General features: G+C 43.1%; 2 protein-coding genes across 3 annotated transcripts in view; one reads left to right on the forward strand and one right to left on the reverse strand.

The window, feature by feature from the left end:
* Window positions 1-3638: 3638 nt before the first annotated feature.
* Window positions 3639-5318, reverse strand: LOC306970164 (alpha-(1,3)-fucosyltransferase 4-like). Its single transcript, XM_079566041.1, has one exon. The coding sequence runs from the start codon at window positions 4933-4935 to the stop codon at window positions 3808-3810; it is 1128 nt and encodes a 375-aa protein (XP_079422167.1). The 5' UTR covers window positions 4936-5318; the 3' UTR covers window positions 3639-3807.
* Window positions 5319-11562: 6244 nt separating this feature from the next.
* The window catches only part of cux1b (cut-like homeobox 1b), a 51091-nt gene continuing 46829 nt past the window's right edge, over window positions 11563-15824 (forward strand). The window contains exon 1 of one of the 2 annotated variants that reach the window (XM_079554274.1): window positions 11563-11720. In XM_079554274.1, coding sequence (XP_079410400.1) covers window positions 11658-11720 — 63 coding nt within the window. In that variant the 5' untranslated portion in view covers window positions 11563-11657. The remainder of the gene's footprint in view (window positions 11721-15824) is intronic. The other variant, XM_079554275.1, reaches the window with a different exon arrangement.

Below are 15824 nucleotides of genomic sequence, written 5' to 3' on the forward strand. Positions count from 1 at the left end.
TTAAATCAGCGGTGCCCAATGTGTGGCCTGGGGGGCAAATGATGGTCCCGTTCCAATTTTTAGTGGCCCTCAAGCTTCTTGTTGAATTGTCACCCAGTGCCAGAGATTTTACTGCAAATTTAATCAATCTGCACAATTATAGCCTGAAAAACTAACATTGTCTGTGAGACTGAGCAGCATTAAAATGGTAAAGACTCAACTTATATTGCAATTTTCTACCTTTATCAGGCCCAAAACGCTTTACAGCAAGGAAGCAGTCGCCCATTCACTCTCTCATTCATACACCAGTGTGCGCAGACACTGGAGGAAAGAGGGTGAAGTGTCTTGCCCCGAGACACAACGACAGAGTGCATTTGCGGGAGCTGGGATTAAGCTTCCAAGTATAAATAATGGTTTGGGACACAGTTAAAACCTATTTTAAATGCATCCAGTTGAATGTTATAACGCTTTTACCACCAGTGTGTGGCCCTCAATGCTGTATGAACCTCAATATGCCGCCCTCGATGAAAAAAAGTTAAGACACCCCTGGCTTAAAGGTGGACTCTGTAACTTTTTATATGAATTTTCTTTTCTTTTTTTATCTTAATATTGTGCATATATGTGACCTTTAAGTTACTCAGTGGCTGTATGGATGCAGCATAGCACATTTGCTTTTCCTCACAGTGACCTCAATGATGATCCAGAATCAATTGTTTTTGGATTTCTGGCCATTTTCTGGTACGAACACTGAAAAACATTCATCTTGGAGAGTCATAAATGCCACTGTGAGGAAAAGCAAATATGTAATGCTGCACCTGTACAGCCACTGAGTCACTTAAAGGTCAAATATGCACAAATATTTGTAATAATATAAAACTTTTGGGGGGTTTTTTCACTTAAAAAGTTGCATAGTGCACCTTTAAACGGTTACTCAGTACTCATGTAACATTTTCTCCAAGTTTTTTTTTTTTTTTTTTTTTAAATTCTTACTAATTATTTGGGTCCCTCCCTTTACTTCTCACTTCTTCTTGAGTAATTACACACTTTACAACAAACTGAATGGGGACAGAGTTAACAGCAGCATATCTTGTAATGGTAAAGTGGAGTCATTTAGCAGCTTTAATTGTGGAATCACCAGAGCAGAATCAGTTGTAGAAGTTACTTAATTACTTGAGTTGACACCTAAACCTATAATGAACACTTGGAAAAAAAAAAAAAAAAAAACTTTATTACAAGCCAAACCATGTGTAGCCTGTTGTTGTTTTATTTTTCTTCCAAACTCCAGTGCAACATCCTGTAATTGTCCTAGAATACGTGATGCTATATGTTCTACTTCTTTATGCGTCCCTCCATCTGTCCCTTTCCCTCTGTGTCTGAACTAGCTTTTCTTGTCTATTGAGCAGAGACGTGTTGATACGGGGCCCGTGTTTCCTGGTCAGAAGGGAACGAGTCTCTGGTGCTTTTGATCAAGTGCAAGACGAGACATGTCTGCTGCTCCTCTGTGCGCGCCACAGTGACTGATCATGCAGTCTAATGGGCAGGCACAAGCAGACCAAAGCCATTATACACCCACATGCACATTTTACTCAATGCCTCTTGCACATGGCATATATAGGCCCATACTTCTAGCATTGGACAGGGCATGTGTAGAGCTTGTGCTCGCAGTATAGGGTGGCTTGTTTGTTGGACACAAGGGAGCGAGAGAAAAAAAGGGAGATGTTGTGTGTGATTTCCCCTTTCTTGGCCTTTTTTTTTTCTTGTTTTGCCTGTGACAGTAAGATGGATGATCGCAATCACAGGAGCCATCACTGAGACAGAGTGGAGGTCTATGGGGCAGGCAGACACAGCCGAGGGAAGCCAGCCGTCACATTACAGCGCTGTGCTGCCATGGGAACACCGCCCTGTTTATTTGTCAAGAGGGTTCAATGTTTCATATGTATTTTCTTTTGTTTTCGCACCCCCTGTGATGATAAGTTGAAACACTTTGGAATGACAAAACATTTCAGCAGAACATAAAAGATGCAAGAAGTATTCAACACTGCCCCCCTTAAAAAAGTAATCTCTTAATTGTCCCTGGTTTGACATTTAGTTCATTCATCGACAAATAAATATGAGGTGTCACTAATCATACTGTACATTGCACTGGGGTTTGAAAACAAGAAATCCTTGTCATGTGAAACATAGTGTGGTGGAGAATCTATTGGCCTTATATGTCTGTGAAACCCAGTATGAATGTAGATTATTGCTGCGGTGTCTTTGATCCCTTGTGAGAATAAGAGAAACAGACTATGGCCTCCCCCGGATGTTTTTAGGGGGAACATCTGTTGCTGTACAAATGAGATTAGTGTGTCTCCAGCCAGAGGCCCCACTGGTTATGAATGTGACTGAAGCAGGGGTCTGGTCAAGTGCTGAGACAGAGATCTAAGTGCCTTAAATCAAATTAAATGGCCTCTTAATATAGCATGTTGAACACTCATCATTGGTGACTGCCTTTTAACAACTTTCAGAGTGTTAAAATTAGCGACAGTAAAAAGATAGTTGTGTGACTGTTTTATTCTTTCTTTGATACAGAGATTTGTTGAGACCATATGCCATTTTTACAACTCTGCCCACCTCTTCTCAGCCATACTTGCATGGCTGGGCAGTGATAGACAGAAAACTGAATGCAGCTTCCTTTCTTTTGCAGCAACTTTTGCGGTACTTTTTTGTGGTGCTTTATTTCTACTTATCTCTACTTGGCACTAATATGCTGTAATTCTGAAGAGTGTCAGGAAACGTGTGCCACTTCCTTCACTCTCATTTAATCACCTGCACTCACTACATCACAAACATATAATATTTGACCTTATTGCTGAGTGATGCCTGCTGAACTTGTGGGCTTGTGGGGGAAGATACTTCAAATGTGGAAAAAGATTTGTGAATCATGTCACTGCAACAGAGTCTGACTTTTACTGAACACTTCGGTGAAACTATGCAAATATTTTGGCCTTGGGTGAAATAGCCTATGCAGCAGGGGTAGGCAAGTTTGTTCGGTCATTGATCGATATTCAAATATCTTATCGTCAAAAGATGGGGTTGAACATCCCCACAATACTCAAACTCATTTGCAGCAAATAAACCTCACATGGGCCAAACACACACACAAAGATAATCATTATTTAACGGGATTGATTATTATGATTACATATTTTTAGTTTGGCCCCTGGCCCTAATGTTGCCAATCCCTGGCCTACACCTTTTTTTTTATGATGATTTTGATGATGTATTAGAATAACTTCTGCATGTCGTTACATGTGAATGTGCACTAACAATACAAAAGCATTTTCTTTGTTACAAAACAAAAGGGAAGGTTCACACCTGTCATAAGGACAATAGATTAGCACAGCACAATACTGCATGGTGCTGTCTTTTTACTGACACATTGTAATGATAGTACTCGAACAGTGTTGGACAGATTCATTTATTTATATGATTCACAGTTGTCAAATAGTTTAAATAGCCTACATAAAAACACATTATTTTCCTCCCTTTGTGCTGTAGCAATGTGACACTTTCCATTCACTGCTCTTATGTCTGAGGTTAACTGATTAAAGTACAATTGAATGTATTTCTAATTCCCTGAGGCTGAAGGATAACAACAGTGCAAGCTGTTTATCACAGTCAAAAGTCAAGTTGAATTACAGCAAACAATATTTTCCTCAACAGGCCAACAATAGGTGACAGTGTCACACAAAAACACACACAAATAAAAACAGACAAACACATAAGGTGAATCCTGGTGAGGAAAGGTCACAGGTGGAGTGACCTTCTTCATCCACCACAGGTGCATCATCCCCGGTCGGACCAGAACCAGTGCTCCAGACTGTGGACCACTTGCGTTGTGTCTCTGCTCTTACGCACGGCCCTGCAGGCTGCGCAGTAGTGATGGGCCCAGAAAGTGGGTTGCACTACGCTGTATCCTTCTCTCCAGTCCAGATGGTGCTGTAACCTGCTTGGGTTGCGACGAAGCATGAGCAGATACCGGGCTAAGGCGCGCACAGAGGGGAAATCGTCTACATGGATGAAGGCCTCAGGGGGCAGAAAACGCTCATAATTGTGCCGGGTCGGACCAAGTACCACGGGCACTGCCCCTGCGGCCACAGCATTCCACAGCTTCTCTGTGATGTAGTCCCTGTGCTGAGAGTTTTCAAATGCAAGATAAAATTGGTATCTGGACACCACACGTATAACGCTTTCACTGCCCGATGCAAGCGGGAGACCGGCCTGTCCGTACACATCTATATGCACGTAACGCTGAAGCTCGTGGTAGAAGGCCACACGCGCTTGAGAGTCAGACCAGTTGCTGATGACCCAGGCCACAAGACGAGGACGTAGGACACGAGCGCGTGAGGGGGCATGCAGCAGGTGCGCGTCATGGCTCCGCGCGATCCCTGGGACCAGGTAACCATAGGGCAAAAAGATGTCTGAGTCCGCGCGATAGCTCAGTGTCAGGTTGAACTTGTGCTCAAATTGCCACAAACCCGGGGTGTGCGCGGGAGATTCATAGTTCATCCAGATCCACTTTTGCGCACGAGGACGCGGCTCTGGCGGTAGTTCCGCGGCACCTGTTGCAATGTCCCGGTGATGTATGATCACTGCGTCCACGTGGGAGTACTCCAGGGGCTCGTCTGTTAGAAGGCATCCCTCAACTTGGTACTGCTCCCAACAGTCCGGGAGCCTCCGGTAGTGACCAAAGGGATGCGTCCAAACAAGCAATGTCACGCTTCTCAGCTCATCAGCGGAGTCCGGCAGCTCCCAATGGATTTCTGGCAGGTAGAGCACACACGCGCACAGCAGCAGAAAAAACCCGGCGGTGATTGCAGACAGGGAAGAGCACGCTCTCCTCTGAGCGCGCGCACATCGTCTGAGCAGTTGCCTGAGAGCGCGATGCTGAGCGCCCCTCAAGTAACTCTGCATCTCCAGCTCTTTCAGCGTCCCATCCTTCTACACCCACAGGTCCAGTGCCTTGGCAGACCAAAGGCTTTTGACCAGTTCGCCATTGTCAAAGTGACAAAGTTACATCCGGTTAATCGCAGTCCGTGGTCAAAGTCTGTTTTGTCACCTTTATGTGTCAGTTTAACCATCCCGTATTGGTCCATAAAAACACAAGGCTATACCTCATCTAAGTCGTGTTTGCAGCGGTGGGAACATGACGTGGCACCTCAGCTTTGAGATCCACTTCCCGGTTGTGAATGGAGCCTTTTGTGAGGCTTGGCCCTCCTGCTCTTTGGCTAGGAGGTAGCCGCCTTATTTAGCCTCAGCGTCCCATAAAGCAAACAAACCGAGTAAGACATTTCCTCCGCAAACGCTGTTTAACTTGTCGGCCTCTCCGTTTCACTGAAGCTCGGCTGTAGCAGGGAGGATGTGTGGATAATAATGGCATTGTGAACTCAGTTGGCTACAGCTTTCCTCGCAGAACCTGACACAGATCCACAACAGCTTACTTACTTTGGAAAATCTGCTATATGGTTATTTGGCCACTAGGGGGCCCCCTACACTTAAACAAAGTTGCAATAATATGGAGGGCCTTACAGCTTAGCCCATCACTTGCATTTTTAATTTGACCAATGAATAAACATTTTATCGGAATTAGGCATGCAGGAGGCAGACTTTGAAAAGGTTTTCCTCTGCAATCTTTTATTTATTAATTACGACCTAGAAGCTATTCCAGTTGCCTCAAACTCAGAATGTAAATACCTAATGTATGACTCACTTCAAGACTTGGTCATTTAAATCACAAATAGATCTGTTGACGCAAAAGATGTGCCCAACAAACAAGACGCTGCTTTGTGCTGTGTTGGATCATCGCTGCTGGGAATGCATTCTGATCAAACGTCATGAAAGAATGATGAGCGTCTGTGTTGTAGTGTTTGTGTCTAGCTGCTTTGGTGGGCAGGAAAAATACAGCTTGTCCGCGACAACATTATTCCTCTCCACAGACCCAGAGTGTGTCCTGGAGTCTGGATGTAAGCGGAAAAAAAAAAAAAAAAAAAGCCGACAAGGAGTGGGAGGAGATGGAGCAAGAAGCATGTGTCTCTCCAGTGGGCCCTCCTCCTTCCTGCTCCATCCATTCACTTTTCTTCACCCAGTCAGGAAAAAGACCTCTTTGTGCCTGTGTGTTGCTGCTTATTCCTAAGAGGTTTAGTATTGTCAGTGCATTTTTTTTTCATCCATGCTTTTCATCTGTAACACTTGTATCACACAGACATAACGACCATTTTAGGGGGGGGGGGGGGGGGGGGCAGTTGTTCTTAACTATTCACTGTGTTTACAGGTTAATAATTAAGACACAGATGCTTTGTGCACATGTGAATAAATGATGTATAAGTCCCTGTCACTTGTTTCCTCGTAACTGTGTATTGATGCCACTAGGGTTATGCAGAATGACAGGGGGTATGTGAATAAAAAAATATTAATAACTTGGACAGAAGACGCTTTAAACCCAAAAAAAGGGATATGGTATGACTAAACAGCTTAGGGTCTTTTAATTGTTATAAACAAATGTATAAACAAAATTGCAGTTTTATCATAACTGTATTTCATGACGTTCTTCTCCCCAGACAAGCCTAAATGACTATAAAATGAAGTGCGTGCTGGAGTGCATTTTATTAATGAAATATGACGATAATATTTGTAGAGTGCTGCTTCCCCAAAGGGTTTTTCTCGTACATGCTACTCGTGGTCACTCAAAGTCTCGGGAGTATGTGCGTTATGTCACAGTATAGCGACATCCAAATGAGTGTAAATTATACATTGTTACATACAATTTGTTCTGATGATGTTCCCTCTAGAGTCAGATATTTAAAGGCACTATATCTAATTGTTTACCGTTTCATGAGAACGTGATGAAATAGGCAATTTTACCGTCATGGCCGTCCCCTTTCCGTCGTACATTGACTATTTGAGTTGACATATAGAACATCAGGCTTATTTATCCCACAAATTGCAATTACCACTATTATACTTTATGGGGTAAAAAGAGTGTTTCCCTATAAGAATGTCAGGTATTGGGCCTTTAATATAAGCATCTCTTTTGTTTAGCAGCAACACAACATCTTGTAAAACTGGGTCTTAAGTCTATGTTATCCACCTGATTTTCAATGCAGATGAAAAGGACGACGACTACTTTTATATTTTCAATTACTACATGTTAATTATAGTTTTATAGACGTGAAGTGAACATTTGATGAAGTTAAAAATTGAGACAGTTGATGTGTAATATTCTATGTTCTGAACGCGGTTGTCAAATTCTTCACACCAAGAACCACCTGCTAAATTATTTAGATTTCTGAGGACAGTCAGAACTAAAGTCGGTGCATAATAAGTGTAAGAGGGAAAAACCTGGTCTAAATATGACATCTAAATATAAGTAGTTACAAACAGGGACCAACCCAAATTAGTAGTACAGTTTGAGAACCAGTGCTTAGAACATTAGGGGCATAGATAGAAGGAAAGTTTCATAAATCTACGACTCACTCAATAATCTCGTGTGTCCAAAATTCTACAAACATATACATGAAATAAAATTATGTAAAACCAGGAAAATGTTGTTGTTTTGTTATCTTAAATATAGCTTAAGTGTGTTAGCTTTGTTGTGTGAAAACGCTGTCTGTCACATATACACAATTACACACACAATTACCACTGTTTTCTGATCTTCTTCAAATTGTTAGTTATTTTTCAACTTTCTGTTACTTCAAAGCATTTGCCACTTACTTATTGTCTAGTGCCGCATCACTATCTGTCTCTGTTTAAGAATTTACGTGGCAACACAAACACATGCAGCTCAGGCAGAGATGGAAAACAGATGTAAAATCCTGTCAACTTTTATACAGCGTGTTTCTTGGCAGCCACCCTCTGAGGATTAGTGCTGGTGCAGATAAAACACACGTGAAGTCCACACAGACAACAGCTTTACAAATCATTTATGGTATTTTTGTCCATCTACCATATAGGCACGCTGCTATCTTCTCGGCGTCAGAAATAACACTGTTGCGTTTGGGAATGTGTGTGTGTGTGAATCAGGCCGGTGCAGACACAAACATTCAGTTTTTGATGGGACCCCCAGGTCTTCACTCATCCACCCTATTGATTTTCTCTTACTTTCCTTTTTGCACACCCAGGGGAAGGGATGTCTCAATTGGTCTCGGCCAGTCAAGGAGAGTGTGAGTGATAAAGAAATAGATAGAGGAAGAAGAGGAGACAAAACCGGGCAGAGGAGAGGCAGGAGGCGGCGGCCAGTGGATCACAGAGGCCCCGGCTGACCCTTGACATTGATCATGACCTGGGAGGTTGGCCCTGGGGTCAGAGGTTGTGTGAAAGTGCCGCAGTGGCGATTCACTCCACTGCTGGCTGATGATGATCTTATGCAGCCTCCCCAGCCTGTCTGACAAGATCAGTGTTGGTATCTGCCCGCGGCTCCCAGGGGCCACACATCCCTCTCCCTGACCCAGCCCCACTGTATGGGCCCGCTAAAAGCACCTCACAGGCAGAGTCAATGAGTGCGAGGAGAGTGAGAGCTTAAGGACATCACACTATAGACCTATGAGCAAATGAGGTGTATGTAGGTTACGTATTTCATTATTTGGGCTTTTGTTAATACTTTGGGGCACATTCGTATTATGTGTTTATAATCGTACTGTATGTGGAAAACATGTAGGTTAAAACGTATCCCCACAGTCATCGCCTCAGAGGGAGAGGAGTATAATGAGGCTTAAAACATATACCTGCTGGTTATTAGCAAGACATGTTTCATAGCAAAGGTTATATGACCACTGAAATTACAAAAACTTCTCTGGACTTCGGCTGCATTTTTAGATATTGAGGAGACAAACTGCATGTGTTAGATAACTCAATGACAAAACAAAACAATAGGAGGCATATTTTTCATGAGCAAACTACATTATAATGGTTCAAAACAAAACAAGAAGTCAGTTCAGGAGAATAGGAGGCCCTTTAAAGTCTAAATCCATACAGGCCACATTTGATCTCTTCTCTGTCCATAATTTTACTGTAGAGTTTTGAAAAACAAGCATTCAGAAGTGAGATGTTAAGCCTGTGTAGCAAGAGCAACACGATAAATTGTCGGTGGATTGATAGCTGGAGAGTGTTACTTGTACCGCCTTACAACATGTACACCACCCCCTACTGCTTCAAAGGTTCACAGCTTATGAAGCCTCAGCCAAGTCCTTATGGAGATACAATGTGTCCAAAAGGAGAAGTGGAGACTGTTGATTATTACCTTTAACACGGACAGCTGTAAATAATGAGGCATTCGTGCTTTAGTAATTATGTTCTTTAGTAAAGGTCAATATTAAAAGTGGGAAATTGAAGATTCAAAGTTCACAATGTGGAATTGTTAGATCCAAGGTAGACCAACCTTTCAGGAACCCGTTAAACAACATGCTACTATGTATTTAAAGTCATATACTAAGGCTGCACAATATATCACCAAAGTATTATCATCGCAATATTAGGCGACGTAATATTCATTGAGCACAAATCCACAAGAGACTTTTTTTGCTAAACCTTAAACAAAAAGTCCTGATCACTCATAGAATTTGAGTGTAAGTAATGTTTGAAATTTTAGCCTTGTTCTGACCTGATTTAATATTTCATTTTTTGATGTTTGTTTTGGCAGAATGTCCAAAAAACAAAACAATAAAACTCCAAACTGTTCACACTTTTTGCTTAAATGTTATAAACAGCACTGTGTTGAAACGGTTTAGTGAAAACACTGCTAGGAAACTGTACCATTAATGCAATATATCAAATATCAAAACATTTTCTCATATTGTGCAGCCCAAGAACTAAATATAACGATCCAGTTTTCCATTTTCTCCCCCTCCAAATGTAGCTAATTTTCTGGTCTATTTACTGACGTCAGTAGGTAACTATATAAAACACAGTGAGCAGACGGAGAGGTATACACATTAGACCAGTATTTCTGGTTTTCTTAAAGGTATAGCATCACACGGTAAGAAAAACAAGATTAAAACTGTAAACCGGTAAAGGGAATAATTACCAAGGGAGCAGCCAAGCAACCAAGGTGTTTATTAAGGCTTATATTTTCAATGCCTTTTAAACATAAAGTCTGTACCATAAATTATTATTTTTTAGACAACTCACAACAGGCCTATGTTGCTGGACTAATTCCCTCTGTAATTTCCATGAATAAAGGCTGAGATATCGTGAGATTTTAAAGCCAAGTCATTTGAACCACTCAAGTTGTTAAAAGAATAAGTCACAGACTGCTTCAAATCAAGTAATGATCTAAAATGAACTTATTCTTAACGGGAAATGCCCACCTTTGTATTCTCACAAATGGAGTGAAAGAGCTGTTATTATCTGCGGCAAATTCTTGTGTTATTTTTAGGGAATGCAGTTAAAGGGCAATGGCTGTGAAAAATGAATGTTGATTGGGGCGGTGGAAAAAATAAAGCAGTAAAATATTTCTATAAAAGTTAAGCTGATGGGCAAGTGTAAAAAGTGCAATTTGGGGCTGCAAATTGAGCTTTACAGCGCCCTGGACTCGCAGACAAGTCGAATTTGGGAACCCACAAAATTAAAAAAGAATGTGTAACAGATGTGGCGGGCAGATATACGTGTGCATAGGCGCTGGTTTTTGGTGAGGAGCAGAAGGAAGTAAGACGGGGGTGTATTTTTGGGTACTCGCAGCTGTATTTTTTGACACAAGGATTTAGGGCGATGCATGTTGCACAGTATAATTACGAATTCTTTGCATATCCCTCAGAGGCGCATACATAAACGCAGGGGTCAGGGGACATGGTCAGCAGGAGGGACGCCTCGGGAGCAGCCAGGGTTCAATGTTGTTTGCTCAAGGTCACTACAACAACAGATCCACCAACACACTGCTGTCTGTCTGCTGGGCTGTCCTCATGCATTTGTGAAGGACATTTGGACATTTATCTCAGATCTATTCAGAAAAGTTGAGAAATAGTGGGACCTTCGGATGTAGGCCATTGTTTATCCAAATGAATGCTATTAAGTAAATATAGATACAGCAGTAATACGATTCTTTATATTATAATGAAGTATATTATAATTTTTTTCACCACAATTTTGTTTTGGATTCAGGCTCTAATTCTTGATTGAATGGGGAAAAGTATAGAGTTTTTATTATTATTATTATTATTACTATTATTATTATTTCGACCTCATGAGGGCTTAGCTTACTGTACTGTAGACATTATAAGCCAAATGTTAAAGCAATGTCTGTGCCACTTTCCACTTCAGTTTTACGTTTTATGGTCTTTTACTCCCCTCCTGCAGTAGTTTTATACCACCTTAACTCCCTTAATTTCTCCCTACTCAAACCTAAATCGTCCCATTTAACTGCTACCTACTTAAGCCGGTTTTTATTAACATAGTGGTTCATGACGCCGCTTTAGTTATTTACCTGTAAAACGCGATTGTTGATAAAATGCTATTTAAGCAATTATAATGGCGTTATTAAGGCAACACTCACGCTGGCTGACTCCGTTCCGGACATCGGTCGCTGCCAGAGCGCGGGGTGGGCGGAGTCCGGTCCGGGTCTTCCTACCGGCCGGTCCTCTCCACTGAACTCCAACCCCCGCGCTCTCTATCAGCATCTCATTCCTGTCTCAATATGTCTCAAGATGGCGGCCAATGCAGGATCGATGTTTCAATATTGGAAGCGCTTTGACTTACAACAACTACAGGTCAGTGCTGGCTCTTCTTTAAACCCGCTTTACACTTTACGCTGCGGCCGATCGGTCTCTTTAGGACGCCGCGTTTGGTGCGTATTCGGCGGCCGCGGCGCTGCTGTTTCGGAAGAGATTTCAAGACCTCTTCCTCACATTGATGAAAGTGGCTCTCTCGCTGATCAGAAATTGATCCTCTTTGTTCAATTCAACATCGATCGGACACCGCAACCGGGCAAGCCGGGGCGACGCCGCGGGGATGCGCCGAAATAGAAACAAAACGACAGGGCTCACGGCTAAACCTTTCGACTTGGTATCTTTATTGCGTGTTCTTCAACTTTCAGTTAGGCGAGTAGCCCGAGCGCAGTTAGCCCGACGCTTTAGCCGCTGTAAGGTCGGATAATTTGGGGGAGAAAAATAAGTGCGACTCATTATACGGTGGCGCTGTGGTGACACAAGCGACACACGGGCAGACAACGGCGCTCTGTTGGTGTTTTTTACTGCCTTTTTACTGCCAAATTGTCAGTTCAAGTGAGAGAGGAATGGAAACATTAGCGACCGTGTTGACCGAGGGGTTTTGAGGCACTTTATTTTGGAAGCGTTTGCGCGATTGTGTTTTGTAAAAGCGGTAGTTTTTCTCCGTTCGCGAAAGATTATAGTGAAGTGGCGTTCATGCGGTCAATGCCACGTCTTTGAATGGATACTGTGCGCATCGCGGGACGTAAATATTTGTTTTATAAAGTGGAATAACACCGGGATGGCCACCTTTTAATGGAGATAAACACTATTCCCCACGCTCATCACACATCTTAGCCTGCGTCTGCCTAAAGCGTGCTATAGTAAAGGGTATGGAGATGTTATTGGGCCTATTCAGTGCGCGTGAATTTAGCCTTGTGTATATTAGGAGCATGTTTGACCTATCACAAGACGTGTAGACAATGGGGCTGTGTTTCCCCGTGGCATTTAACGTGCATTGCTGAATTACAAATTGCAATTTATGATTATTAGTGGGCCAGTGCGTCGTCATTAACATAAGTTTGCATTATGCAGCCCCTGCCCAATTGTTCATACAAAATTTCCAAAATTGCACAGGCTCGGGAATTAAAGTTTTATTTAGGTCATGATGCCCCTTTGACTGGGTAGACAAAAGGACAGTGAGCAAGTCTTCCCAGCGGGCTTTGTGCTGCACTTATGCCACATCATCAAGGCTTCACTTCTCCTATTTATTTGATCCTATTTGGTCCTCCTACTCGTGCCCCTCTGTTCATGTATTATGTAAAAAAAACATACTAAGACTGCTTTCTCCTTTCTTTGCTCACTATCTTCCACCCCCTTCGTGCCCCCCCCTTCCCAATCTTTCTCACCTCCCCCTCCCGGACATTTTTTCTTCACTCTTCTCTGGCCCTTCACCCTGCATTCACCCATTTCTCCCCGTTTGAACTGGTCGCTGTGCGCATGTGTGTGTGAATTTGTCTGAGATCAGTCCTTTCCTACACACACACACACCCCCCCCCGTAGATTGACTGCCAGCATGGACAGTAAAGGCACCGCCAGCAGCCAGGGACATGAAAAATGCATCGCATAAGTTTGTGATAAGGCCCTGGGTAATTATGGCAAAGGCCCCTATCACAAGCGATTAGTCAGGACAGTGAATCTGAGCGTGTGCAAAAAGGCTGGCGGATGGCAGGCCTGTCTGCGGGATAGGAATCAGCCGGAGCTGGTGTGTGTGTGTGTGTGTGTGTGTGTGTGTGTGTGTGTGTGTGTGTGTGCGCCCAAGTGCTCAGAACATTCACTGTCTATTATTGATGACATCTTATTTACTCTCCCTCCCACTGCGAGGCTCCAGAGGAAAGCCTACAGACAGAAACTCGGTCTTTCTCATCTTTTCTTTGACAATAACTCGGTGCTGGCATGATATGATTGTGGCCCACACTTAGCGTCGTCAGCTGATTTCTTCTGATTTGCACCTCTTCATCTAATTGAACGGACAGCCCCTGTGCACTTTAGCTCCATCTCCCTTTTTCTCTGCTAGCCTCCACTGAAGGAATGTTTTGTGCCTTTTCTAACATTGACGATAATCCAGTCCAACAGAGATGCCAGTAGTTTCAAGACATCCTTCCTCTCCTCCAAGTCTCACTACTGATGTTCATTAAAACCCTATTTGATCAGCGTGTCCCGTTTGCTGTGTGCGTAACTAGCTAGGTGGCTGCTACGGGCCAGGGAGTGCTTTGAAACGGCAGAGTGAACTGTTAACGCGTCGTCTCTGTGTGTGTGTGTGTGTGTGTGTGTATGTTATATTATTCGTTCCTTTCCTCTGGCACATCAGGACAAACACAAATGGGCGAAACGGCGATGCTTTTAGTGAGGTCTTGCGACACTTGCGAAATGGATCAGTGATTCAGAGATGATCGCAGGGTGACGCTGAATTACAGATGCAGGAGGTTTTTAGCGTCCGTAATCCCTGTCCGTCCATTACAAAGCCGACTTTTCTTTAAAGGGGATCATCACTCTTCTCTGCTGTTGTTTTTTTACTCGTTTTTTTGACCCAGTCGTGCAGTTAGCTGGAACATTGTGTTTCTACTTGAGAGCGACAAGAGATTGCTCTTCATTACTGCAACCTTAATAAGATATGAGCCCGAGCGTAAACTTTATGTATTTGAGTAACATAACTGCAGAGAATGAGGAACAGACCTTTCCGTTATACACTTTTCTTAATTTAGGCCTAATAATCTTCGTCTCACCTCGTAACATTTCTTCCAACAAAGCACCCTAGAGCCATTTTAGAAAAATAGCTCACCATGTTAGTGGGTAGCTAAACAGTGACTTGGAGGAAAACGGATAGAGCGCCTTCTGGTCCTAATGGGTAAATTTAGGAAAAGGTTTTGTAAGCGGATACCGGAGCTGTGGTCAGTGGCAACCTGAGTGGTTTAAATCTCTCAGCGACTGGCCCACTGTTGTCTGCAGGAGTTTTAGTGTTAATTTATGAGCTGGTTGTCTGAACTCACTGGTGGGATATTTTTACTTCTCTGTTGCTGCACAGGCTGGGGGAGCACAGAGGAAGGGGCATCACGTCATGCTTTTACTGTAGCCAACTGCTTCTCTGCCCAGTGACAAAACCTGGCATTGGCACTGAGGTTTCACTGTGTTGGTGGGTGGCGGGCGACTAAGCATGAGTCAGAGCGAAGGGCGAGTGCATGTCAGGTCTTCAGTGCAGCCTCGGCCCGGCCTTTGTCCCGTCGTCTCTACCTGGTTATTGAGTGTCTTCACTTGGAGACGCACTGCATGACTTGATGCGTAACTCAAGTCTAACTGTATCTTGCCTCATCAGTGGCTCGTTTTCACAGAACCCCCCCCCCCAGTCCCGCACTGTCCCGCACTGTCCCATGTTCCACTCACTGTCGCTCTGCTGTTTCAAGCCATTGCACTATTACACTGTTGCATTCATAACAATGGACTGTTGAATATTTCAATTGCAAGTTAAGTGCACTTTTTCCCACTGTGGCTTATTTTAGCCTTTCTACTTTATCTTTCAAACGTTATTTTTTAACATAAATGAATACGCATAGGAAACAATATTGCATCCACACGTATTCCCACTGATCTGAAGATTTACCCATAAATTACAGCACACATTTGGTTGCCTTCCATAATGGCAGCATCTCTAAAGTAAACCGTGTTAGTTATTGCGTGTTTCCCATTTTTGGAGGAGCCTTCCACGGGCTAAAACTAACTTTACTTATGCTAAATTGTGCTTTCTGGTTCTTAAATGGATTTATAAACACATATAACTATACTGAATGCCAGTGACCCCATTGTCTCCACAGACATTTGTAGAAAACAATGTGTTACTAGTTGTAGTAGCCTTTTGAGGAGTTTCAGTCACATTACTTTTTCGTGCTACGGATGCCATCGGCCTGTTTTGACCAAACTTGAGATAAGAATAGTTCCCCATTGCTGTACTCCTTGGTTAATGCTTTTCCATCTGACTGTAATAAGCTGCTAGTCTCCACGTCTGTAGAAATACAACTTCCCCCCAGAACCGGCAACAGGAGCTCGGGGGGCAGTTTCCAGAGACCTATTTTCAAGTGGCAGGCATTATTTACAGACCCACTTGGAGTCTCT

The sequence above is a fragment of the Gobius niger genome (assembly GCF_951799975.1).
Source record: "Gobius niger genome assembly, chromosome: 1".
NCBI classification, from domain to species: domain Eukaryota; kingdom Metazoa; phylum Chordata; class Actinopteri; order Gobiiformes; family Gobiidae; genus Gobius; species Gobius niger.

Coding starts and splice junctions, on each gene's coding strand:
- LOC306970164 (XM_079566041.1), bottom strand. CDS start 4,935: ATGCAGAGTTACTTGAGGGGCGCTCAGCATCGCGCTCTCAGGCAACTG.